Below are 26094 nucleotides of genomic sequence, written 5' to 3' on the forward strand. Positions count from 1 at the left end.
CTCAAAATGGATTCAAGACTTGAGCTTGAGACCTAAAACTGTAAAAATCCTAGAAGAAAATAGAGGTGATAAAGTCCTTGACATACATCTTTTTAAAAAATTATTTATTTATTTATTTTTGGCTGCATCGGGTCTTCGTTGCTTCTTGCAGGCTTTCTCTAGTTGTGGTGAGTGGGGGCTACTCTTCGTTGCAGTGCGCTAGCTTCTCATTATGGTGGCTTCTCTTGTTGTGGAGCATGGGTTCTAGGTGCAGGGGCTTCAGGAGTTGGGGCTTGCAGGCTCTAGAGTGCAGGCTCAGCAGTTGTGGTGCACGGGGCTTAGTTGCTCTGCGGCACAAATTGTCCCAGACCAGGGCTCCAACCCATGTCCCCTGTATTGGCAGGCAGATTCTTAACCACTGTGCCACCAGGGAAGTCCCTTTGACATAGGTCTTGATGATGATTTTTTGAATCTGACACCAAAACCAAAAGCAACAAAAGCAAAAATAAACAGGTGGGACTATATTAAACTAAAAATCTTTTGCACAGCAAAGGAAACCATCAACAAATGAAAAGGCAACCTACTGAATGGGAGAAAGTATTTGCAAATCATATATCTGATAAGGGGCTAATATCTAAAATATATAAAGAACCTATACAACTCAATAGCAAAAAAACAACCAATCCAATTAAAAAATGGGTAGAAGATATGAGTAGACATTTTTTCCCAAGAAGAAATATGGATGGCCAACAGGTACATGAAAAGATGCTCTACATCATTAATCATCAGGGAAATGCAAATCAGAACCACAATGAGATATCACCTCACACCTGTCAGAATGGCTAATATCAAAAAGACTGGTGGTCCTGGGCTTCCCTGGTGGTGCAGTGGTTGAGAGTCCGCCTGCCGATGCAGGGGACACGGGTTCATGCCCCAGTCCGGGAAGATCCCACATGCAGTGGAGCGGCTAGGCCCGTGAGCCGTGGCCGCTGAGCCTGCGCGTCCGGAGCCTGTGCTTCGCAACGGGAGAGGCCACAGCAGTGAGAGGCCCGCGTACCGCAAAAAAAAAAAAAAAGACTGGTGGTCCAGTGGTTAAGACTCTGCGCTTCCAATGTAGTGGTGCAGGTTTGATCCCTGGTCAGGGAACTAGGACCCCACAGGCCACAGGGCGTGGCCAATAAATAAATAGAGACTAGAAATAACAAGTGTTGGCATAGATATAGAGAAAATGGAAAACTCATGGCAATGTAAATTGGTGCCACTATAGAAAAGTGTGGAGGTTCCTCAAAAAGTTAAAAATAGAACTACCATATGATCCAGGAATTCCAATTTTGAGTATTTATCCAAAAAAACAAGAACACTAATTAGAAAAGATATATGCACCCCCATGTTCATTGCAGCATTATTTATAATAGTCAAGATAGAAAAACAACCTAAGGGTCCATTGATGGATGAGTAAATAAGGAAGATGTGATATATATGTACAATGTAATATTATTCAGCCATAAAAAAGAATGAAATCTTGCTATTTGCAACAACATGAATGTCCCTGAGACCATTATAAGTGAAATGAGTCAGAGAAATACAAATACTTTATATTAGGCTTATAGATACAGAGAGCAGATTGGCGGTTGTCAGAAGTGGCGGGGGGAGAGTGGTGGAAGAAATGGGTGAACTGTTTTTGGTTTTGTTTTGGTGTTTAAGTAAATTGAGTAAGAATAAAGAAATCTAGGCAGTAGCTATATGGATGGTCATTGTATTAAATTCTTTCCACTATCCTTTGTTTGAAATTTTTCATGTAAAATATTGGGAGGAAAGAGCCTTAATTGGAAAAAAAAAAAAAGTACATAGTTCGTTGGAAGTCCAGTGGTTAGGACTTGGCACTTCACTGCCATGGCCTGGATTCAGTCCCTGGTTGGGGAACTAAGATCCCGCAAGCCACATGGTGCGGCCAAAAAAAAAGAAAAAGAAAAAAGTAAATGACATTAAACTGCTTCTTATACATGGACCCTGACTGAGTTGTTTTTGTAGATTTGTAAGAATCTGTAGAGCAGTGGCTGCTTTCTCTTGGTAAGCAGGTATTTATGTACTGAGAAACTTCTTGTGCCTGCAGTCACAAGGCATAGATTGTGTAATTAAAGCACCTTTAAGAGAAGAAAATAAGCACTTCTAGAGAAGGAAGTTGAACCACATATCAAAAGTTTTGGGGCAAAGGATAATCATTGCATTCTACTTGGCCAGCCTAGGTAGTTTCAGATCATTAGAAGGGTCTCACCTGTCCCTATTATTTGATTTCTCCTGTACAAATTCATTGAATCCAAAATAATGTTTTACATGCACAGGTACTTATTTTGTAATAAACAGGATTCTGCCTTTCAGTAGATTGTTTTTTTCTTTTTTTGTTCAAATAACCAGTTTGTGATGTATTTGACATTTAATATAAGTGATTATAAAAGAAAAGATGGATATCACATCAAGGTGCTATTTGTTTAAAAAAAGGATTCCTTTTGTTCCATGTCATTAATAACGACTTCTGTTGCTGGCTGATTTCAATGCAACTTTGTAGGCAAGCAGGATACGTGGCTGTCATTTATTAACCTGTTTGTTCCCTTCCAGAAACCTCCAGAGCAGTGTTTGGTAAGATGAGGGCAGAAGGAGGAGCCACAGATGCCTGCAGCAGAGGTGTTTGCTGAAACTTCGGGCTTGGTTGGCTAAAATAGCAGTGTGCAAAGACAGGATGTTCTTGCTTCTTTGGGAATCTTGATCACCTCACTCCTTCCAGAAGCAATCAGCTGATGTCTTGGCTCACTGTCTGCCTGAGCGAATGTCCACAACAGCATGTGACTGGGTGTCCTCAAATGAGAGGTGTCTTGCCAGGTCTCTCTGTTGATTTGTTTTTATACCTCCTATCTTTGCTTGATCAGGTGGTAGTTTGGGCTGCAGTCAGGACGCTCTGGAGCTGGGTTCATCCTAGGTTGGTACTTTCTGGATAGGTTTCCTTGGGCTAGTTACTCTACTTCTCCTGTGTTTGGGGCCAACTATCTGACTGTAAATGTGGGTAATAATAAGATTACCTGCTTCATAGGGCTGTTGCAGATGAAGCTCTTAGCACAATGCCTGGCAACCAAAAAGCACTTAATAAATGTTAACTACTCGTATTATTATACTGCTCATGTTATTCTGAAATTGCTTCTGTCATTCAGACATAGATCTTTCAAGTTCTGACTGTCATTTTAACAGCTGGATAATATCCCATAATTTGGAATACTGCCTCCTCCCAAACCTATCCTTCTCTGGTCTGCTCTCACTCAGTTGATAATACAACCCTGTCACTGAAGCTACCACTCTTTGTTGACTTCTGGTTCCTCTTTAGCCCTTTTATCCATTCAGTTATTAAGTTCGACTCTTATTTCTGTTCCTAAATATCTTCTTAGTCTGTCCCCTGCTCTTGGCTGCTAGTGCCCTGCCCTCATTCACATGCTCTTCCTCTCTCACTGGGACCACAACAGTTGTCTGAATTCCTGTCACTCCTGAGATTGCCTGCTGTCCAGCTGCCAAATCTGCAGATCTGACCATGTGTCTCCTCTGCATGGTACATGGTGGCCTGTGGTAGTCACAGGGTGTGGTGTTGACCATAGTAAGATTTACTGATGACAACTTAAGAGGCAGAGAGTAGCAGAGGGTCCAGGATCTCTCCAGGCCCATAATTATTTTACAGAGAGGTGGGCAGGGCTGGATGTACTGCAAAGAGCCCTCCAGCCCACAGGTAGACATCAACCAGGAGGGATAAGGGACACCTAATTTTTAACAAGAAATGTCCAAAACTCTCAACACCTCTTGCCAGTTATGGTTGCCCAAGCTGGTTCCTCTGGGGTTCATACTGTCCCCTGGCCATGGCCTGCCCCACACTTGGGGACAGCCTCCTCCAGAAAGCCTTACTGCCCCTCTCTGGGTGCCTCTTCATCTTATCATGGTGTTAGCACTGTCTGTCTCTGTGTTTGGATCATCCCAACCTGAGCAACTCAAAGGAAGTGTCTGTCACATTCATCTTTGCATCCCTGGGGCCTGGCATGTTAACAGTTGTCTGAAGGCCACAGAAGAAGATGCAAATCACCTGTAATTTCACTACCCAGAAATTAAACCACTGAGTTAATTATCACTGGAATTAATTTGGGATATACCCTTCTAGACTTTTTTTTTCTAGCTATAGGTCTGTATATTTCATACACACACATCCCACACACGATATTTTATAAAATATGGATCAAACCCTACCTATAGTTTTTAAATCTTTTTCCATTTAATATATCATGGACAGTTTCCCATCTCATTAAATATTTGTGTAGTCCTTGGATTATAGTGCTAAACAGTATTTCATCCTTATCAGATATGCAGTTCACTTTCCAGCTGAAATGATTCATGGTTTCTTTCTGTGCTGAGAGTTATTTGTTTCTCATGATGAAGAAACATGGGGGCTTCCCTGGTGGCGCAGTGGTTGAGAGCCTGCCTGCTGATGCAGGGACACGGGTTTGAGCCCTGGTCTGGGAAGATCCCACATGCCGTGGAGCAACTAGGCCCGTGAGCCACAACTACTGAGCCTGTGCGTCTGGAGCCTGTGCCCCGCAAAAAGAGAGGCCGCGATAGTGAGAGGCCCGCGCAATGCGATGAAGAGTAGCCCCCACTTGCCACAACTAGAGAAAGCCCTCGCACAGAAACGAAGACCCAATACAGCAAAATAAATAAATTAATTAAAAAAAAAAAAAAAAGAAACATGGTAAACAAATACTGGGTCTAAAGCAAAGACAAGGAAGACCATTAATAACAGGAAAGTAAAGCAAAGACAAGGAAGACTGTTAGTAACAGGAAAGTAAATTATTTTGGTTCTACTGTTTTTTGGCCTTTAAGGTGCTTTAAGCCATGGCTGTAATGGAGGCTCCTCTTATGCAATACCTTCTGTATTGAATTGTTTTATATTTTCCATGGCAGGACTATGGCAAATCAGGAAGCCACTCCAGGAAGCCAATCAGAGGAGAGCAGTGCTTTGGACCTGCCATCAGCTTATGACATAAGGGATTACGTGTTGCAGAGACCCAGCCAGGAGGCCAACAGTGAGGCTTTTAGTTCTGAGGAAGCCTTTTCTATTCCTTGCTCTTCTGATACGGATCCAGGTAAGAAGCACAGTTTAAAACAAACTAACATTGAACAAACAAAAAAATCCTGACATATACCTATATGTGATAGTTTCTCTGTCTTCCAAAGGCAGATCTCTGAGAAATCACTCATTGTCTCGGGGAGAAAAACATCTTATCTAAGCAAAACTGTTGGGAGAGACTTCAAAGGACAGCCTCCCTGGTGGAACCAGGACAAGGAGCTGTTTCCTGGAGGCCTTTTTGTCTGAGTCCCTTTCTGATCTCCATCCAAATCCATTTAGAGGCAGGGAGCACTTGGTTCACTGGGAGAGGGTAGAATTGTTTTTTTGTTTTGTTCTTTTAAAACTTCAGAAAATAGCCATGTGGGCCTGTTGTGTGTCATAGGGACTTTAGTGTTCCTCTTATGAAGTATACTCTGGATTTAGGTAACAACTTTTCTGTAAGTTTCCCTGACCGAATTGCCGAAAAGTCTGTTTTTTAAGTTCTTTGACATAGTTAGTGACCATCTCTGGTTGTAAAGCCCATCTCCTCCCTGTTTATTGCCTAATCCAGGCCTGTAGGTCCACATATTCAAAGCTTTGCCACTTACTGGTTGTGTGACTCAGGTCATATTTCTTAACCCCTCTGAGTTCCAGAATCAGCTACAAAATGGGGATCAAAATGCTTGCTTCATGGAGTAGGTTTAACTCAGGGAACAGTGCAGGGGCACATCATAGTGTTTGCCATACATTGGTGCTCAGGCAATTGCTATTACAGTATTCTGGTGCTATTATTATTGTTGTTGTTGTTGTTAATATTAAGAAGCCCAAATATATATTTTTAAAGAGCACGCAGGTACTAAGAAAATGTGGGCCTTAATGAAGATGAATTCAACATTGGCAGTAAGTAGGGTGTGTACCTGTCATTATCTTTAAGAATTCTATGGAAAAAAAATACTTTTAAACTCCCTGATGATTCTTTTCTGATTTTCAGGACATAGTAATCAGGATCAGTCAGATTCCTGTTTAATTTAGTTCCAGAGCAAGAATTAGATCATTTCTTATCCTTTTTCTTTCTAGGCTCAGAATCTTAGTTCATTTAACCTTTCCTCTTCCCCTTCCCATCCTGCTGCCTCTATATTACTTTCCATCCCAAAGAAAGCAACTGTTATTAATTTGAATTGAGTTGACCATTGAAATATTTATATTGGAGTATTTGTTTAAAATCTAGACATTTCATGAAAAAAGATTCTTTTGGAAGCCCTTATAAAGGTCTAAACATGGGAAGGAGCACTCATATCCTGAGACAACCATTTTGCACGGCATGGGGAGTGGTGGTGCTGCATTTGACTGTCTAGTTTGAATTCTGGTTCTGCTTTTTTCTGTGGTTTTGCCTTGGGCAAGTCATTTGGCCTCCATGTCTTGGTTCCTTCATTTGTAAAATGGAGATAGTAATGCCTACCTTGTCACGGGGCAGACATAATGAGGGTCAAAGTGTATGAGGTGTAATGCCTGGCATGTGGTGGGCTTTGGAAATCCAGCTCTTCATGAGTTCAGTGCCTGGGCACCTCAGCACACCACCACGCTGACCAGGCTCCATTTTTTTTTAATTGAGCTATAATTTATGTGCAATATTATATGTTACACGTGTACAACATAGTGATTCACAATTTTTAAAGGTTATACTCCATTTATAGTTATTATAGAATATTGGCTATATTCCCTGTGTTGTACAATATATCCTTGTAGCTTATTTATTTTGTACATAATAGTTTGTACCTCTTAATCCCCTATGCCATCTTGCCCCTCCTCCCTTCTTTCTCCCCACTGGTAACCACTAGTTTGTTCTCTATATCTCTGAGTCTGTTTCTTTTTTGTTATACTCACTAGTTTGTTTTATTTATTTATTTTATTTTATTTTATTTTATTTTATTTTATTTATTTATTTAAAAAAATTTTTGGCTGCGTTGGGTCTTAGTTGCAGCACACAGGATCTTCGTTGAGACATGTGGGATCTTTCGTTGCAGCGGTTGGGCTCTTCATTGCAGTGCTTGGGCTTCTCTCTAGTTGCAGCCTGTGGGTTTCTCTCTAGTTGTGGTGTATGAGCTTCTGTCTAGTTGTGGTGCACAGGCTCCAGAGCGCATGGGCTCTGTAGTCTGTGGTACATGGACTCTCTAGTTAAGGCGCGCAAACTCAGTAGTTGTGGCGCGCGGGCTTAGTTGCCCTGTGGCATCTTAGTTCCCCGTCCAGGGATCGAACCTGCATCCCCTGCATTGGAAGGCAGATTCTTAACCACTGGACCACTAGGGAAGTCCCTAGTTTATTTTTTAGATTCTACATGTAAGTGGTCTTACTTCTTTAACTTAGCATAATACCTTCCAAGTCCATCCCTGTTGTTGCAAATGGCAAAATTTCATTCTTGTTTATGGCTGAGCGGTATTCCATTGTGCGTGTGTGTGTGTGTGTGTGTGTGTGTGTGTGTGTGTGTGTATACCACATCTTCTTTATCCATTCATCTGTTGATGGACACTTAGGTTGTTTCCATATCTTAGTAATTGTAAGTAATGCTGCTATGAATATTGGGGTGCATGTATCTTTTTTAATTAGTGATTTTGTTTTTTTCAGATAGGTACCCAGGAGTGGAATTTCTGAGTCATGTGGTAGTTCTCCTTTTAGTTTTCTGAGAAAACTCCATACTGTTTTCCACAGTGGCTGCACCAATTTACATTCCCATCAACAGTGTATGAGGGTTCCCTTTTCTCCCCATCCTCATGACAAGATCCATTAAATTCATGACCTCCTACCTCAAGTTGAGCCTCCTTGCTGCCCATCCATCACACACTATTTTCCTAGCATGTTCATCCTCCTGCCCTCTTGGATGACTTTGTAGTATCTTCTCTCTTTGCAAACCCCCATTACCTCCTTCAACCTCTTTCTCAGCTGATAATCTTAGTTTCCTATTTAATCAAGAAAACAGAAGCACTCAAAAGAGAATGAGCACACATTCACACTTCACATCCATCAGCTTCCTTCCCTCCTGTTTCTGTGGGAAACCCATCCCTGCCTGTCCTTCTCTTTCTGTCTGCTTTCACCTACTCAAGGTTGTCACTTCTAGTAATCTCCTGCATCGTTGATCCCACCTCTACTGGTCATTCTCATGATCATACAAACATGCTTTAATAGTTCCCATCTTAACAAAATGCCCACCCTAGACCCCAAATCCCCATATAGTTACAGACTCATTCCTCTGTTCTCTTCTACAGAAAACCCTCAGAAGAGTAATCTACACCTGTTGTCCCCAGTTCGTCTCCTCCCAGTTCCTCCTAAAACCCTCCAACATGGCTTCTATCTCCATCACTCCATGGAAATAGCTGTTGTCAAGGTCATGACCTCCACATTGTTAAATCCAGTAGTCACTTCTCAAGCGTCCTTCTTGATCTGTCAGCAGCATTGACTTTTTTCCTTCTTGAATTCTTTCTTCAGTGGGCTTTCTGGGAAGCAGCATCTTATGTTTTTTTTCTTACTTTTCTGTCTTATTTGTTCTCAGTCTTCTTTGCCTGATTCCTTCCTCTCCAGCCCCTTAGTGTTGGAGAGCCCAGGGCTGAGTCCTCAGCTCTCCTGTCTGTCATCACACCCTTCCCTGAGTGATCTTATCCAGTCTTGGGGCCTTAAATGCTCTCAGTACCCTGCTCAGTCCCAGATTTCTCTCTCTAGTTTGGATCTCTGGCTTGACATTTATACTATCTATGTATTTCACATCATCACTTAGATTTCTATTAGACTTCCTAAATTTGACATAACCAAATTCCTGATTCCTCTACTGTCTCATATATACATAGACATACCTGTTCTTTGAGGCTTTCTCATCTCAAAAAAGTACTTCCATCCTTCTGTTCACTTAGGCAGAAACCTGGGAGTCATCCTCAACTTCTTTCTTTCTCTTTAATCTCATATCCAGTCTATCAGCAAATCCTGTCAGCTCTCCTTTGTCTCCACTGCCACCACCCTGGTCCCTGCCAGTAGCATCTGTCTTCTGGATTATTGTTAATCTCTTAACTAGCTTTTCTCACATCTGCTCTTTATACTCCTATAGTTTCTTTTTTTTTTAATTTTATTTATTTCTATTATTATCTTTAATGGAATATATAAAAGCAGAGAAACTTCACTCATAAGTTGTGCTTTCACATATTCATATAGAAACTATATGGAAATACATATACATGGGCTTAGAAATATTTTACTTTTTTTTTTTTTTTTTTTTTTTTTTTATGCGTTACGCGGGCCTCTCACTGTTGTGGCCTCTCCCGTTGCGGAGGACAGGCTCTGGACGCGCAGGCTCAGCGGCCATGGCTCACGGGCCCAGCCACTCCGCGGCATGTGGGATCCTCCCAGACCGGGGCACGAACCCGTGTCCCCTGCATCGGCAGGCGGACTCTCAACCACTGCGCCACCAGGGAAGCCCGAAATATTTTACTTTTCATGCAGGAATTCCAGTTCTGTTAACCAAAACTAAAGAAATAATTCATAATAAATATAAGCTTTGTGTATAGTGACATCTATAATTACAGTAAATTGTCACTAAATTAAACATTGAACAGGGACTTCCATGGTGGCGCAGTGGTTAAGAATCTGCCTGCCAATGCAGGGGACACAGGTTCGATCCCTGGTCCAGGAAGATCCGACATGCCACGGAGCAACTAAGCCCGTGAGCCACAACTACTGAGCCTGCACTCTAGAGCCTGCAAGCCACAACTACTGAGCCCATGCGCTGCAATTACTGAAGCCCACACTCTCTAGGGCCTGCGTGCTGCAACGACTGAAGCCCATGCACCTAGAGCCCATGCTCTGCAATAAGAGAAGCCACTGCAATGAGAAGACTGCACACCACAATGAAGAGCAGCCCTCACTCACCGCAACTAGAGAAAGCCTGTGTGCGGCAACAAAGACCCAACACAGCCAAAATAAATAAATAAATAAACAAACAAATAATTAAATAATTGAATAATAATGGTTAACTAGGTACACCCAGTCAACTAAATATGAATATACAAAAAAATTGCATTTCTTCCTTTTTTTAAATTAATTTTTATTGGAGTATAGTTGCTTTACAATGTTGTGTTAGTTTCTGCTGTACAGCAAAGTGAATCAGCTATACGTATACATATATCCCCTCTTTAGGTCACCACAGAGCATTGAGTAGAGTTACCTGTGCTATACACTCGGTTCTTATTAGGTATCTATTTTATACATAATAGTGTATATATGTCAATCCTAATCTCCCAATTCATTCCACTCCCCTCTTTCATCCTTGATAACCATACATCCATTCTCTCTGTCTCTGTCTCTATTTCTGCTTTGCAAATAAGTTCATCTGTATAATTTTTCTAGATTCCACATATAAGCAATATATTACAATACTTGTTTTTCTCTTTCTGACTAACTTCACTCTGTATAACAGTCTCTAGGTCCATCCACGTTTCTGCAGATTGCACAATTTCGTTCCTTTTTACGGCTGAGTAATATTGCATTATATATATGTACCACATCTTCTTTATCCATTCTTCTATTGATGGACATTTAGGTTGCTTCCAAGTTCTGGCTATTGTAAATAGTGCTGCAGTGAACATTGGGGTGCATGTGTATCTTTTTGAATTATAGTTTTCTCCAGATATATGCCCAGGAGTGGGATTGCTGGGTCATATGGTAGTTCTATTTTTAGTTTTTTGAGGAGCCTCCATACTGTTCTCCATAGTGGCTGTACCAATTTACATTCCCACCAACAGTGTAGGAGGATTCCCTTTTCTCCACATCCTCTCCAGCATTTATTGTTTGTAGATTTTTTGATGGTGGCCATTCTGACTGGTGTGAGGTGATACTTTACTGTAGTATTGATTTCCATTTCTCTAATAATTAGTGAGTGATGTTAAGCATCTATTCATGTGTTTGTTGGCCATCTGTATGTCTTCTTTGGGGAAATGTCTATTTAGGTCTTCTGCCCGTTTTTTGATTGGGTTGTTTGTTTTTTTGATATTGAGCTGCATGAGCTGTTTGTATATTTTGCAGATTAATCCTTTGTCAGTTGCTTAGTTTGCAAATAATTTCTCCCATTCTGAGGGTTTTCTTTTCGTCTTATTTGTGGTTTACTTTGCTGTGCAAAAGCTTTTAAGTTTCATTAGATCCCATTTGTTTATTTTTGTTTTTATTTCCATTACTCTAGGAGGTGGATTGAAAAAGATCTTGCTGTGATTTATGTCAAAGAGTGTTCTCCCTATGTTTTCCTCTAAGAGTTTTATAGTGTCTGGTCTTACATTTAGGTCTCTAATCCATTTTGAGTTTATTTTTGTGTGTGGTATTAGGGAGTGTTCTAATTTTATTCTTTTATATGTAGCTGTCCAGTTTTCCCAGCTCCACTTATTGAAGAGACTGTCTTTTCTCCATTGTATATCCTCACCTCCTTTGTCATAGATTAGTTGACCATAGGTGTGTGGGTTTATCTCTGGGCTTTCTATCCTGTTCCATTGACCTATATTTCTGTTTTGGTGCCAGTACCATATTGTCTTGATTACTGTTACTTTGTAGTATAGTCTGAAGTCAGGGAGTCCGATTCCTCCAGCTCCATTTTTTTCCCTCAAGATTGCTTTGGCTGTTCAGGGTCTTTTGTGTCACCATACAGATTTTAAGATTTTTTGTTTTAGTTTTGTAAAAAATGCCATTGGTAATTTGATAGGGATTGAATTGAATCTAGATTGCTTTGGGTAGTATAGTCATTTTCACAATGTTGATTCTTCCAATCCAAGAACATGGTATATCTCCATCTGTTTGTGTCATCTTTGATTGCTTTCATCAGTGTCTTACAGTTTTCTGAGTACAGGTCTTTTACCTCCTTAGGTAGGTTTATTGCTAGATATTTTATTCTTTTTGTTGCAATGGTGAATGGGATTGTTTCCTTCTCTTTCTGATCATTCATTGTTAGTGTATAGGAATTCAAGAGATTTCTGTGCATTAATTTTGTATCCTGTAACTTTACCAAATTCACTGATTAGCTCTAGTAGTTTTATGGTAGAATCTTTATGATTCTCTATGTATAGTATCATGTCATCTGCAAACAGTGACAGTTTTACTTCTTTTCCAATTTGGATTCCTTTTATTTAGTTTTCTTCTCTGATTGCCATGGCTAGGAATTCCAAAGCTATGTTGAATAAAAGTAGCAAGAGTGGACATCCTTGTCTTTTTCCTGATCTTAGAGGAGATGCTTTCAGTTTTTCACCATTGAGATGATGTTTGCTGTGGGTTTGTCATATATGGTCTTTATTATGTTGAGGTAGTTTCCCTCTATGCCCACTTTCTGGAGAGTTTTTAATCATAAATGGGTATTGAATTTTATCAGAAGCTTTTTTTGCATCTATTGAGATGATCATATGGTTTTTATCCTTCAGTTTGTTAATATGGCATATCATATTGATTGATTTGCATATATTGAAGAATCCTTGCATTCCTGGGGTAAACCCCACTTGATCATGGTGTATGATCCTTTTAATGTGTTGTTGGATTCTGTTTGCTAGTATTTTGTTGAGTATTTTTGCATCTATGTTCATCAGTGATATTGGCCTCTAATTTTCTTTTTTTGTGACTTCTTTGTCTGGTTTTGATATCAGGGTGATAGTGGCATCATAGAATGAGCTTAGGAGAATTCCTCCCTCTGCAGGTTTTTGGAAGAGTTTGAGAAGGATAGGTGTTAGCTCTCCTCTAAATGTTTGATGGAATTCACCTGTGAAGCCATCTGGTCCTGGACTTTTGGTTGCTGGAAGATTTGTTTTTAATATTTATTTTATTTTATTTATTTATTGGTTGCTTGGGTCTTAGTTGTGGCTTGCTGGCTCCTTAGTTGTGGCATGTGGGCTCCTTAGTTATGGCACGTTGGTTCCTTATTTGCAGCATGCTGGATCTTTTTTAGTTGAGGGATGCAAACTCTTAGTGCGGCATGCATCTGGGACCTAGTTCCCTGACCAGGGATTGAACCCAGGCCCCCTTCATTGGGAGCACCGATTCTTAACCACTGCACCATCAGGGAAGTCTCGTTTGCAGGAAGATTTTTAATCACAGTTTCAATTTCATTACTTGTCATTGGTCTGTTCATATTTTGTATTTCTTCCTGGTTCAGTTTTAGAAGGTTGTACCTTTCCAACAATTTGTCCATTTCTTCCAGGTTGTCCATTTTTTTGGCATATACTTGCTTGTAGTAGTCTCTTATGATGCTTTTTGTATTTTTGCGGTGTCAGTTGTAACTTCTCCTTTTTCATTTCTAATTTTATTGATTTGAGTCCTCTCCCTTTTTTCTTGATGAGTCTGGCTAAAGGTTTATCAATTTTGTTTATATTCTCAAAGAACCAGCTTTTTGTTTTATTGATCTTTGCTATTGTTTTCTTTGTTTCTGTTTCTGCTCTGATCCTTATGATTTCTTTCCTTCTACTGACTTTGGGTTTTCTTTGTTCTTCTTTCTCTAGTTGCCTTAGGTGTAGGGTTAGATTGTTTATTTGAGATTTTTCTTATTTCTTGAGGTGAGATTGAATTGCTATAAACTTCCCTCTTAGAACTTCTTTTGCTGCATCCCATAGGTTTTGGAACATCGTGTTTTTGTTATCATTTGTCTCTACGTATTTTTTGATTTTCTCTTTGATTTCTTCAGTGATCTCTTGGTTATTTAGTAGTGTATTGTTTAGCTTCCATGTGTTTATGTTTTTTACAGTTTTTTTTCCTGTAATAGATTTCTAATCTCATAGTGTTGTGGTCGGAAAAGATGCTTGATACGATTTCAATTTTCTTAAATTTATGAAGGCTTGATTTGTGACCCAAGATGTGATCTACCCTGGAGAATGTTCCATGTGCACCTGAGAACAATGTATTCTGCTGCTTTTAGTTGGAATGTCCTATAAATATCAGTGAAGTCTATCGGGTCTAATGTGTTATTTAAGTCTTGTGTTTCCTTACTAATTTTCTGTCTGGATGATCTGTCCATTGGTATAAGTGGAATGTTAAAGTCCCCCACTATTATTGTGTTACTGTCAATTTCCCCTTTTATGGCTGTTAGTATTTACCTTATGTATTGAGGTGCTCCTCTGTTGGGTGCATAAATATTTACAATTGTTATATCTTCTTGGATTGATCCCTTGATCATTATGTAGTGTCCTTCCTTGTCTCTTCTAACATTCTTTATTTTAGTCTATTTTGTCTCATATGAATATTGCTACTCCCGCTTTCTTTTGATTTCCATTTGCATGGAATATCTTTTTCTATCCCCTCACTTTCAGTCTGTATGTGTCCCTAGGTTTGAAGTGGGTCTCTTGTAGACAGCATATATATGGGCCTTGTTTTTTATCCATTCAGCCAGTCTGTGTCTTTTGCTTGGAGCATTTAATCCATTTACATTTAAGGTAATTATTGATATGTATTTTCCTATTATCATATTCTTAATTGTTTTGGGTTTGTTTTTGTAGGTGTTTTCCTTCTCTTGTGTTTCCTGCCTAGAGAAGTTCCTTTAGCTTTTGTTGTAAAGCTGGTTTGATGGTGCTTTATTCTTTTATCTTTTGCTTGTCTGTAAAGCTTTTGATTTCTCTGTCAAATCTGAATGAGGTACTTGCTGGGTAGAGTAATATTGGTTGTAGGTTTCTCCCTTTCATCAGTTTAAATATATCTTGCCACTCCCTTCTGGCCTGCAGTGTTTCTGCTGAAAGGTCATCTGTTAACCTTCTGAGGATTCCCTTGTATGTTACTTGTTGCTTTTCCCTTGCTTCTTTTAATACTTTTTCTTTGTATGTAATATTTTTTTGTGTATTTAGCATGTGTCTCAGCATGTTTCTCCTTGGCTTTATCCTGTATGGGACTCTCTGTGCTACCTGGACTTGGGTGGCTATTTCCTTTCTCATGTTAGGGAAGTTTTTGACTATAATCTCTTTAAATATTTTCTCAGACCCTTTCTCTTTCTCTTTGTCTTCTGGGACCTCTATAATTCGAATGTTGGTGCATTTAATGTTGTCCCAGAGGTCTCTGAGACTGTCCTCATTTCTTTTCATTCTTTTTTCTTTATTTTGCTCCTCAGCAGTTATTTCCACCATTTTATCTTCCAGCTCACTTATTCTATCTTCTGTGTATTTTTCATTTCAGTTATTGTATTGTTTATCACTGTTTGTTCTTTGAAAGTTCTTCTAGGTCCTGGTTAAACATTTCTTTTACCTTCTCAATCTGTGCCTCCATTCTATTTCCAAGATTTTGTATCATCTTTATTATCATTACTCCGAATTCTTTTTCAGGTAGACTGCGTATTTCCTCTTCATTCATTTGGTCTTGTGGATTTTTACCTTGCTTCTTCATCTACAACATATTTCTCTGTTGTCTCATTTTGTGAAACTTACTGTGTTTATGGTCTCCTTTCCACAGGCTTCAGGGTCGTAGTTCCTCTTGCTTCTAGTGTCTGCCCCCTGGTGGGTGAGGTTGGTCCAGGCACTTGTGTCAGCTTCATGGTAGGAGGGACTGGTGCTGGCACTCTGTTGATTGGAACTGAGTCTTTTGCCTCTGATGGGCTGGGCTGTGTCAGGTAGTGTGTTTTGGTGTGTCTGTGAGCTTAGTACGACTTTTAGGCAGCCTGTCTGCTAATGGGTGGGGCTGTGTTCCTGTCTTGCTGGTTGTTTGGTGTGAGGCATCCAGCACTGGAATCTGCAGGCAGTTTGGTGAGGCCAGGTCTTAGTGTCAAGATGGAGACCTCTGGGAGAGCTCATGCTGACTAATATTCTCTGGGTCCGGGAGTTTTCTGGTGGTCCGGTATCCTGGGCTTGGCACTCTTATCCCAACCCCTGGCTGGGGAAGTGAGACCCCACAAGCTGCACAGCCAAGAAAAAGAAGAAAAGAAAATAAGCGGACAAGCAAAACCCAAGACAAGTGATAAAAGCAAAACCAAACAGACAAACAGAAAAAAAGAAAATACAAACAAACAAAAAAACCCAAGAGAACAACCAACCAAAGAACCCCAAAACAAACAATAAAAAACTAACAAAAACAACAAAACAAAACAAAAACAGAAAGCAAACTAAAAACAAAGATGGGGCTTCCCTGGTGGCGCAGTGGTTGAAAGTCCGCCTGCCGATGCAGGGGACACAGGTTCGTGCCCTGGTCCGGGAAGATCCCACATGCCGCGGAGCAGCTGGGCCCGTGAGCCATGGCCACTGAGCCTGCACGTCCGGAGCCTGTGCTGCACAACAGGAGAGGCCACAATGGTGAGAGGCCCACATACTGCTGGAAAAAAAAAAAAAAAAAGCAAAGATAACATAAAGCAAATACACAAAGATGATTAAAAAAAAGAACAAAAGGAAAAACAAGAAAAAAAACCACACAACCACAATAAAGTAAAAATAGAAAAGTAAAAAATATATTTAAAAATTAAATAAAATTAAAACAGAAAACAACAGAACAAAGTGAAACAAACAAACCAAAAAAGAGTGCTTGCTTCGGTAGCACATATACTAAAATTGGAATGATACAGAGAATATTAGCGTGGCTCCTGTGCAAGGATGGCATGCAAATTCATGAAGCGTTCCATACTTTTTTGCTGTACAGTAGAAATTAAGACAACATTGTGAAGCAACTATACCCCATAAAAATTAATTTAAAAATAGAAAAACAATAGTAATAATAATATTTTCCTGAGGCCTCCACTCTCAGTGTCCTTGACCCCACAGTGAGCCACAGCCAACCCCTCCCTCCCCAGGAGGCCCTCTAATACCTCTAGGTAGGTCTCTGGACCTGCTGTGGGCCCTGTGGGAGCAGCTCAGACTCTGACCTGGCCCATCTCCCACATGTACTTGCCCTCAGCTGCTAAAGCTAGACTGGTCTCAGTTGTGGGAGCACATGTCCATTCAGATATTCCTCAGATGCAGGGTTTACCAAGCAGATCACAGGGATTTAATCCACAGCTCGTGCAACTGCACAGAGAGAATTCCGTTCCTCTTCCATAGTAGCACAGCTCCTGGGGCTCAGCTTTGGTTTTGGTCCCACCTCTGCATGTGGGCTACTGTTAGGTGTCTTTTTCCCACCCAGGCGAGAGGTGGTGAAAGCAGCAGTGATTGAGGCACCCAGGCTGACTGGGGAACTTACTCAGGCTGTGGAGGGATAAGGCAGCCACAACTGGGTCGTGTAAAGTGTCTGCGGTGACAGAGACTGGCAGGAAGTTGCAACAGACTGGGACATGCTCGCTCTGGTGGGAGTCCCTCCCAGTGCCCGTGGCGGCAGGGGCCAGCGGTGGGGAAGGGGGTTGCAATGGTGGCTCCTCTCCTTGTGTGCCACTCAACAATGTTACCTTGCTTCTATAGCAGCCTGGGTTTCTTCCAAAAACCTCCCCTGTTGTGGAGCTCCTTACTCCTGTCCCTTCAGGCTGTCTCTTCACAGCCAATCGCTGTCCTCCCCGGGTCCACTCTCCAAACCCCAGTTTCCAGCACCCAGCCCCCTCCACACCAGGAGACACGTGACTCAGGCTGGGGTGCGCAGGGCTGTGGCACGGACCATGTATGTAGTTCTTACTTTGTCCTGCCTTCCACAGACCGGTTGCTGTGTTCACCTCCAATTCCCCAAAGGTCCCTTTCTGCCCCAGCTGATTTTCCCGCCATGAATGGGCTTTTCTGAGTGCAGGAACCTCTCCCCACCTTGACTTCCCCGCCAGGGATGCTGGCCCTTCTCATTTCTTTTCTTTTGTTTTTTCTTTCTTTCTCAAGTTCCAAAAAATCAATCCACTCTCTACAATCAGATGTAAAACTATGACCAACAGAAAATACAACATAAATTTTTGTCATGTTAACAGAGTAAATGGTTTTACTAAAAGCTGCTGACATTTCTATCAGTAGTAGCCATAGGGAGGCCGTTGGTTGTGACCATAGTGTCCATATTGATGGGGATAGTAAGGTTCTTGTCTGTGCTGTGAGTAATTGTTACCCCAGGTTTGTCCATGCCATTGATGGATCGATTGTCACTTGGCCACCCCCATCTGCTATCCCTGCCTCTAAACTGTCTGTTATCTTGCAACTGATTGCCTCTATTTCTTTGGTTCCCACCAGCTCTGCTATTCCATCCCTCAACAATTGGAGGGAACTCAGGAGGGCGTTTCAGGTATTCCTGGTACTCTTTGTCATCTTCTATGAATCTACTGGCAAACATCTCTTCAAAATTTGTAACAGCTTCAGAAGTGTCAGTCATTCTGAAATTCCCTGAGACTTGAGGCACCTGTACTGTTTAATGTTTATATTGTTTAGATCTCCATCCCAGAACACCGTCACAGGACCTCCAGACCCCTTCAGCTCTCCAAGGTAACAGGGCCACACCTGTAGATGTATTCTTGATGTACTTGTAAGGAAGGGTGAATTCCGCATCCTCCTAGTCTGCCATCTTGATTCCTCACTCCTACAGTTTCTTCTTAACACAGAGACCAGAGGATCCTTTTAAAGTGTAAATCATATTATATTAGTCTTTGGTGGCTTCTTATCTGACTCAGAGCCTAAGCCAAACTTAAGAGGACTTAACCTGGCCCCATGCCCCTGGGGCCCTGGGCCTGGCCTCTCTGACCTCACCTTGTACCATCACCCATCCTTCCCACACCAGGCTGGGCTGCTGCCTAGCATGCTCACCCTTCAGAGACGCCCAGCCTTGCCTCTCTCCTGCTGATGCTCCCTCATCATGTCCTTCCCTGGCTTTATTCTTTTCCACAGCACTAGTGTCATTGGGCACCCTATGTGTTTTATTGTTAATTTATTTGTTTGTCTCCCCCAACTAGAACATAAATTCCAGGATAGCAGGTACTGTATGAAGAATGGATGAGTAAAAATAAAAACAACAACAACAAAACAAAAATTAAAAAGAAAGAATGGATGAGTAAATGCTGTTATTATTTCATTACGAGAGAGGCCCACATTTATTTAGGGCTGAAGTTGATCACAACATAAAGTGTCTCCATTCCCCTCCCCACTCCCCATGCACATACATAGCTTAAGGATGCTTATGGATAACTTTGGAAGGTTCCAGTATAAGGGTTGGGAGTCATAGGCAGCACTGAATTAGGTGAAGCTGATGCTGAAAGTTCAGCCTCTCTGTACACCAGTGCCAAATCAAATCTTGGAGACAGAGTTTTGGGTGAAGTAGAAAAGGATAGCTTTATTGCTTTGCTGAGCAAAGGGGGACACAGTGGGCTCCTGTCTTGAAAAACCATGTGTCCCCACCTGGGAGGATTTGATGAGGAGTTTATAGCAATAGTTCAAGGGTGGGGTTGCTGACAAGATGAGGGTGTGTGCAGGGTCTCAGGTGATCTTCTAATCTTGATGAGCTTCTCTGGTCTTTAATCTGGCCTCAGGTGGTTTCTTGGCTGCTCCTTCCTTGATTAGCAACAGTTCAAATCTGCCCTTTGGAACTCAGGGAAGGTTATGGAGGCCGGAGTCTTGCTCACAAGAAACGGGGGACAGAAAAGTCTCCATGCCCGGGAGCCCCACAGGGTCCTCCTCAGTTTCAAAGCCTGAATTTAGCCCCATAGCATGTTCAGTGTTGGAGGAGGAGATTGTCAGATTTCCTCTGCCTCCCAAAAGAAAAGTCAAAATGTGTAACTGATGGAGACACGGCAGAACTGTCAGCCATTTAACATGTGCAAAGTGGGACTTCCCTGGTGGTCCAGTGTCTGACTCCGCGCTCCCAATGTAGGGGGCCCGGGTTTGATCCCTGGTCAGGGAACTAGATCACACATGCCACAGATAAGAGTTCTCATGCCGCAACTAAAGATCATGTGTGTTGTAACTAAAGAAAAGATCCCCCATGCTGCAACAAAGATCCTGGACGCGGTGACAAAAATCCCGCACGCCGCAGCTAAGACCCAGCGCAGCCAAATAAATAAATAAATATTAAAAAAAATATATCGTGGGGCTTCCCTGGTGGCGCAGTGGTTGAGAGTCCGCCTGCCAATGCAGGGGCCACGGGTTCGTGCCCCGGTCCGGGAAGGTCCCACATGCCACGGAGCGGCTGGGCCCGTGAACCATGGCCGCTGAGCCTGTGCGCCCGGAGCCTGTGCTCTGCAACGGGAGAGGCCACAACAGTGAGAGGCCCGCGTACGGCAAAAAAAATAAAATAAAATAAAATAATAAAATATATATATATATATGTCGTGGGTAAAGTAAGTTATAGACTCTTGTGCAGCGGCTTAAACTCTGTCGCTTCTGTCAAGGCAAACACATACACACACAGATGAGTCACCCGCCTCTGTGCTTTTGGAGTCCCAGTTCTTAAAGAGTACTGAGCCTTAACCTAAAAGAGAGGTTCAATTTCTGGAATCAGGGCAGGTAGGAGAGAGATTTGGGGATTTGCCTGTCTGCTGTCCTTGAAAGGCATCCTGTTTGGGTTTCCCACCCCCACACCTTCTCACACTCCCCTTCCCTCCCCACCCCGGAGCTTGACCTTTCCCAGTGGAACTGTCCTTAGCGTCCATCTCCCGCCTTTCGCCCGTGGCTGTGCCTGACCCTCTGCAGCACTCCCAGCACTGCCGCTGGGCTGCACACAGTCCCCCAAGGAAGGTTCTGTGCCTGGGCGTTTCTCTCTGCGCAACAGCGTTCTGGAATGTCTTAGAATGGGTGAGCAATGATTGCTTCTGTTTGTGGAGGGCTTGCTGCCCATCAGGTTCTGTGCTGCTGGGCTCCACGCTTAGTGTTTCACAAACCTTTGCCACATTCCATTTTTACCACAAACCTGAAAAATGGAAATTAGCCCTATTTTATACCTGAGGACATGAGGCTTAGAGAGGTTAGGAAACTTGCCCAGTGTCACTAATTAAATGGCAGAGCTGGGGCGAATCCAAAGGCAGCATTTTAAGTCATACTTTGAGACAAGTTTGCTTTTTTCTAACCTGGAAAGTAACCAAGGGGCTGATGATACCCTTGGGACAAGGAGCTGCTGGAAATAAATGTAGGCAAGTTCGTTAGCTTGATAGAGCAAACAACTCATTTTGGGAGGGGGTAATTTTAGGGAGGAATATTAGGTTTTGATACTATTTTATTCAGACTTAAATATTTTCAAAAATTTTCTTCGGCTGTACACCCGGCCACTCTAGTACTTTTGTAGGTTATGCCATTTATTACTGACAATACTCGTGACTGTTTTAAAAATGGACCAGATCACCCAGAGGTTCCTGTGAACTAAGTGGAAATGGTATGTTTGAGCCATGATGGGAGCAAGGATTATGCTGGGGTCAAATGGGAGGCAGCCATCCATTTATTTAACAGCCCACATCTGAGAGTTTACGCTAAATGGAAATAACTGGGCTCAGGTTTATCCACCACAAAAGGACTTCATTCTGACATCAGTAGGAGATGCTTACATGGAAAGCTGTTTATTTTGTTGTAAACATTCTAGATCTGCCTTTGGTGAGAAGATTTTCTACAAAGTAAACTTAGGTTGTCACTGGTAGTCTGGCCGTTACCAAGCCATGAACTTGAGATGGACAGCCTTAACCTCTGGGGGAGTCACTGCCCTGAGTGCCCAGCCAATGGGCTCTGCGCTGACCATCTTCCACCACGTGTTTCTCAGACTGTCCAGGAGCCTGAGGGTTCACTTTCTACTTGTAAATTGAGTCGCTTTCCTCCCCTCGCTGCATGTTCTAAGGTGCCTGTGGTTACAGGCTCTCTCCCTCACCAGCCGTCTGGAGACTTTGGCCCATGTTTTAATCTAGTCCAATAGCTCTGGATCCCTAGTTTGTCAGAGACCCGGCCTATCTGCACGTTGGTTTCTGCAGGTGTCCTGATGGTGGCCATCCTGTCTCAGCTTCTCAACACATCCACTTCCCAAGCCAACTTCATTCTTGGTTTGCTTTTTGCTGCTGTGTGTTGTTAGGAAATTGCTCTTCTAGGGGTTGGTGAATGGTCAAAAATTTCCAGTTGCAGTCACCAGGGTCGCCCAGCATTGGGCGCATCCAACCTGAGACTCACTGCACTTGGCTCCTTTTGTATGGATTCCCCATGTCACCATGCATCTGCCTCTTTTGTGGGCCTGTCACTGACCCAGCTTCTGGAAGAAGGCCCTGCTCTCCCTCCTCCCTCGTCACCTCACGCAAGACTCTTCCTCATTCTCCGGCCGTGACCTCCACCCCAACTGCTCCTGCTCAGGTGCCGGGAGCGTAACAGATACTCCTCTGCCCTTATCTGCTGTGCCCAGCTGCCACCTCACTGCCCGTGCCCCGGGGGAGGGGATTCGTGGCAAAGGACGTGAGGCTTGAGAGTGCTTTCCAAGAAGTGCGCGGGTTGATAAGAATCTGAGAGCATTAGAAAAACCTCAAAGCCTTGGTCGTTTCTGTCTGGGTACCAAAGGCAGGTGAGGCCAGGCTCTGTCTAAATAAACAGAGCTCATCTGTCCTGAGGTGACCGATTAGCCACTTCCTATGAATTGCTGGGAGCAAACAACAACTTATCACCTTGGCCAAGCACAGGATTGTGAAACCCCCGCCTTTGCGCTTCCTGGGGAGATCAGGCAGAAGAGCCACACGCCAAGAAGGTCCTCCCGAAACACAGTTGGCTTCACGTCCTCTATTTAAATCCCCTTGAGATGTCCTGGTCCACTTCACTTTCCTGCCAACTCCTCGCAAGGCTCCTGTGCCTCATTTTCAGGACTGTGTAATATGATGTCTGGGGTATTTGTTCAAAATATTTAACAACCAATTCAACAGTATTGCAATATTTTAACAACTGGCAAGGCTGTGCAGGGGCACACCAGCTGAATACAAGCCCCTGCTGGTGTCTAAGTACTCATTAACACAGGCCTGCTGTTCCAGTCGGGCCTGTTTCTATGCTGAGTCAGGCCCTGGTGCCTCAGCTGCATTGTTTCCCTCATTGAAGTGTGCTCTCCCCGCCCTGATTAGCTCCAGTCTACTCCAGAGACTGATGAATTCAACCTGTCAGTTAGTCCCAAGTACATTTTTGTTGATGGACTTGAACTCCCTGCCTCTTAGATACACATTTCCTTTCTCTTTCATTACTGGGCTTGAAGAAAGCATATAGTAAACAGAATGAAAGTGCAGAGTGAAATGGCAAATAGTCTTGGAGAAACCTCTCAAACTCAAAGTCACAAAGGCTTCCTGGAGGTGCAGTCCTGTGTGTACCATTCTAGCTTGATAAACCCTGGGTAGCTCATGTGGCCTGTCTCATCAGAGCCCTTGCAAACCTTTATCCTGGAGAGCACCCAAGATATATTCTAATGCAGGACACAGTGTTCCTCTGCAGTTGCTTTGACATTGCAGGTGGAGGTGGGAAACCTCAGCCCTTTCCTCCAACTTGAACTTCTAAGAGCAGTTGTTGGGGAAATTAGTTGAGTGTATACAGCAAGTTGAATATTAAACACAGTGTCTTAGATGATTAAAGGCCCTGCTGACAAGTGGCTATAAGTTTAAAGTAAATGGTGGTTTGATGCTCCTTATTCTTTTGGAATCTGTCAACATCCCAATCTTCAAAGGCCATTTTATAACCTGTGTGTTTAGGCATTTCATCTAAGGAATTTATTTTTTAAGAGTAGATAAGTATGTCTTTTTCCTTTCTGCTATTCATGTGGTATCCATTTGTAGTTCTTGAATATTTTATTTCCATAAGAAATTATAAGCTCTTAAATTCAAAATCTTAAAATAGAATTTACATAATAACTGTAGAATTTTGGATGTGGTGTTGTCATTTTAAACAGGAGTCAGGGTATATTTCAGACGTGGAAATAATGTTAAAGACATGTTCTTTATAGCTGCATTAAATAGTACCCAACCTAGTGGCTAATGACAGAGCCTCCTCTAAACTGGACCTAAGATACACTCAGGAAGGGAAAGAAGGAGACTGATGAGCCAATTCTCTGAGAAATCATAGAACAATATCTGAAACTTCCTATCACATATCAAGTTGATGGATTTTATTTGGGAAGTTTGAGTATTCTTCATGGCAATGCATCTCTGCATTTTGTTACCACTTCCTGGATTGAGTTATGCAGATTCAGCCAACTAGGCTTAATTTTCAGGTTCTAAACGGGTTTTGAACTCTTTTCTTGCCACTGTTGGAAGGTAGCAATGTGTCCTAATTGTGTGACCCAAGGAGTGAAGGGTAAACCCTAAGTGTACATGATTAAGGCCCACAGAGTTAGAGAATGGTACAGCTTCTGGGCCAGTGTGCCCAAACTGTGCTCCAGGCAGCTTTTTGAGAGCTACAGGTCAGGACTGGGAGACAGTAGTGAGCCCTGGACTCTCTACTCTTGCTCATCCTCCAGATAATTATTCATTGGAAGAAAGGATGTCAGGGCCAAAAAAAAAGGTTTGAAAACTACCAAGGTCTCCTAGTTGTCTCATTTTCTTCAAGGGGAAGTTGAACTCCAGGATATTGAAGAAAGTCACTGAAAGTCACATAGTGACCTGGCAACTCCTATTTCCTTGGAGACCCTCTTTACAGACTACTTCTAACTGTGACTTTTCTATCCCTTAAAAAAATATAAATATACATACATACATATAGTTCTGTATTTTAGCCTGCTAAATTGTAGACAATGTTAAATAGTCAGTAGAGGTGATAACAGTTTGAGTAGAATTCTTTTTTTAATAAATTTATTTATTCATTTCTTTATTTTTGGCTGCATTGGATCTTTGTTGCTGTACGCGGACTTCTCATTGTGGTGGCTTCTCTTGTTGCGGAGCACGGGCTCTAGGCACGCTGACTTCAGTAGTTGTGGCTCATGGGTTCTAGAGTACAGGCTCAGTAGCTGTGGCACACAGGCTTAGTTGCTCTGCGGCATGTGGGATCTTCCCGGACCAGGGATCAAACCCTTGTCCCCTGCATTAGCAGGCAGATTCTTAACCACTGTGCCACCTGGGAAGCCCGAGTAGAATTATTTTTAAGGCTCAGGAATGCTATTTGTGATCTGTACCATCTCTCATCATCCTTTGAGTGTCAAGGACACTTGCTGTGGGAGAAGAGACTTGTTTACTTCTGTGCACTCTGCCTGCAGTTACAGGTTTGTTTGTTTTTTTTGTTTGTTTGTTTGTTTGTTTTGTGCGGTAAGTGGCCCTCTCACTGTTGTGGCCGCTCCCATTGCGGAGCACAGGCTCCGGACGTGCAGGCTCAGCGGCAATGGCTCACGGGCCCAGCCGCTCCGCGGCATGTGGGATCTTCCTGGACCAGGGCACAAACCCGTGTCCCCTGCATCGGCAGGCGGACTCTCAACCACTGCGCCACCAGGGAAGCCCGAGATTACAGTTTTAAGGATACCCCTAAAGACAGTCTTTTAAAGCTATTAAGAAAACTGTATTCTTATATTTTATAGTATTGTGAGTTTTTTCCTGCTTACAAAATAATACAAACGAGTGGAAAATTAAAATAAATTCTAAAAACAAACAAGGAAAGCGGTTTAACTTCATTTCTTTACAATGTATTCAGTAATTGTTATGTCCAGAATTTTCTTTTACAAAGAACTTTTTGGAAAATATTGGGGCATGTTAAGCACAGTATAGATAAAAAGATGAGGACGTTATCCATGGACCAATGCCATTTTAGACGTAAAGTGTAAGGGGAGAATGGGTTAAAATAATATCCTGTGTTTTTAGCCAGTAATACTTAAGCAGCTACTCTGGGTCTGGAGCCTGGACACGTGCTTGGCAGGCTCTTGCTATGGGGCAGAGTTTGAGTCTGCTGCCCTCTTGTGGCCACTTTTTTCATGTTCCTTAGCCTTACAGAGAAAAAGAATTTAAATGTACCATGTGTTAAGCCTTTGTAATTCATTCTTTGCAGAGTTTTTTCATCTTAAAACAAAGATGAACAAAGTTGTTAGAGATTATTTTACTCATTTGAAGTCTGAGAAAATGACTTATTAATTAGGCCTATTTACTGCACATGTTATATAATTTGAGGACACCTTTTCACATATCTTGCTTGATTGATTACAGGGTAGAATACAGATATAAAAAA

The 26094-nt window shown here is 42.2% G+C and overlaps 1 protein-coding gene, 1 non-coding gene and 1 pseudogene across 11 annotated transcripts in view; 2 read left to right on the forward strand and 1 right to left on the reverse strand.

Moving 5' to 3' along the window:
• SHLD1 (shieldin complex subunit 1) overlaps positions 1–26094 on the forward strand; it is a 95156-nt gene that overhangs the window by 6044 nt on the left and 63018 nt on the right. For 5 of the 10 annotated variants that reach the window (XR_004345859.1, XM_032605843.1, XM_032605842.1 and 2 more), the window contains exons 2-3: positions 2596–2856; positions 4966–5147. Coding sequence is in view for 9 of the 10 variants with exons in the window: in XM_032605843.1 (XP_032461734.1) it covers positions 2804–2856; positions 4966–5147 (235 nt within the window). In the remaining variant the exon portion in view is untranslated. Of the gene's footprint in view, positions 1–2595; positions 2857–4965; positions 5148–5238; positions 6697–26094 lie in introns of those variants that run through there. The other 5 variants (XM_032605844.1, XM_032605838.1, XM_032605840.1 and 2 more) reach the window with 5 other exon arrangements.
• LOC116740322 lies at positions 16580–20050 on the reverse strand (annotated as a pseudogene).
• On the forward strand, positions 16597–16703 carry LOC116741069. Its single transcript, XR_004346043.1, has one exon. It is a non-coding gene; the product is annotated as a U6 spliceosomal RNA (small nuclear RNA).

This window comes from Phocoena sinus, chromosome 15 (assembly GCF_008692025.1).
Source record: "Phocoena sinus isolate mPhoSin1 chromosome 15, mPhoSin1.pri, whole genome shotgun sequence".
Classification (NCBI taxonomy): domain Eukaryota; kingdom Metazoa; phylum Chordata; class Mammalia; order Artiodactyla; family Phocoenidae; genus Phocoena; species Phocoena sinus.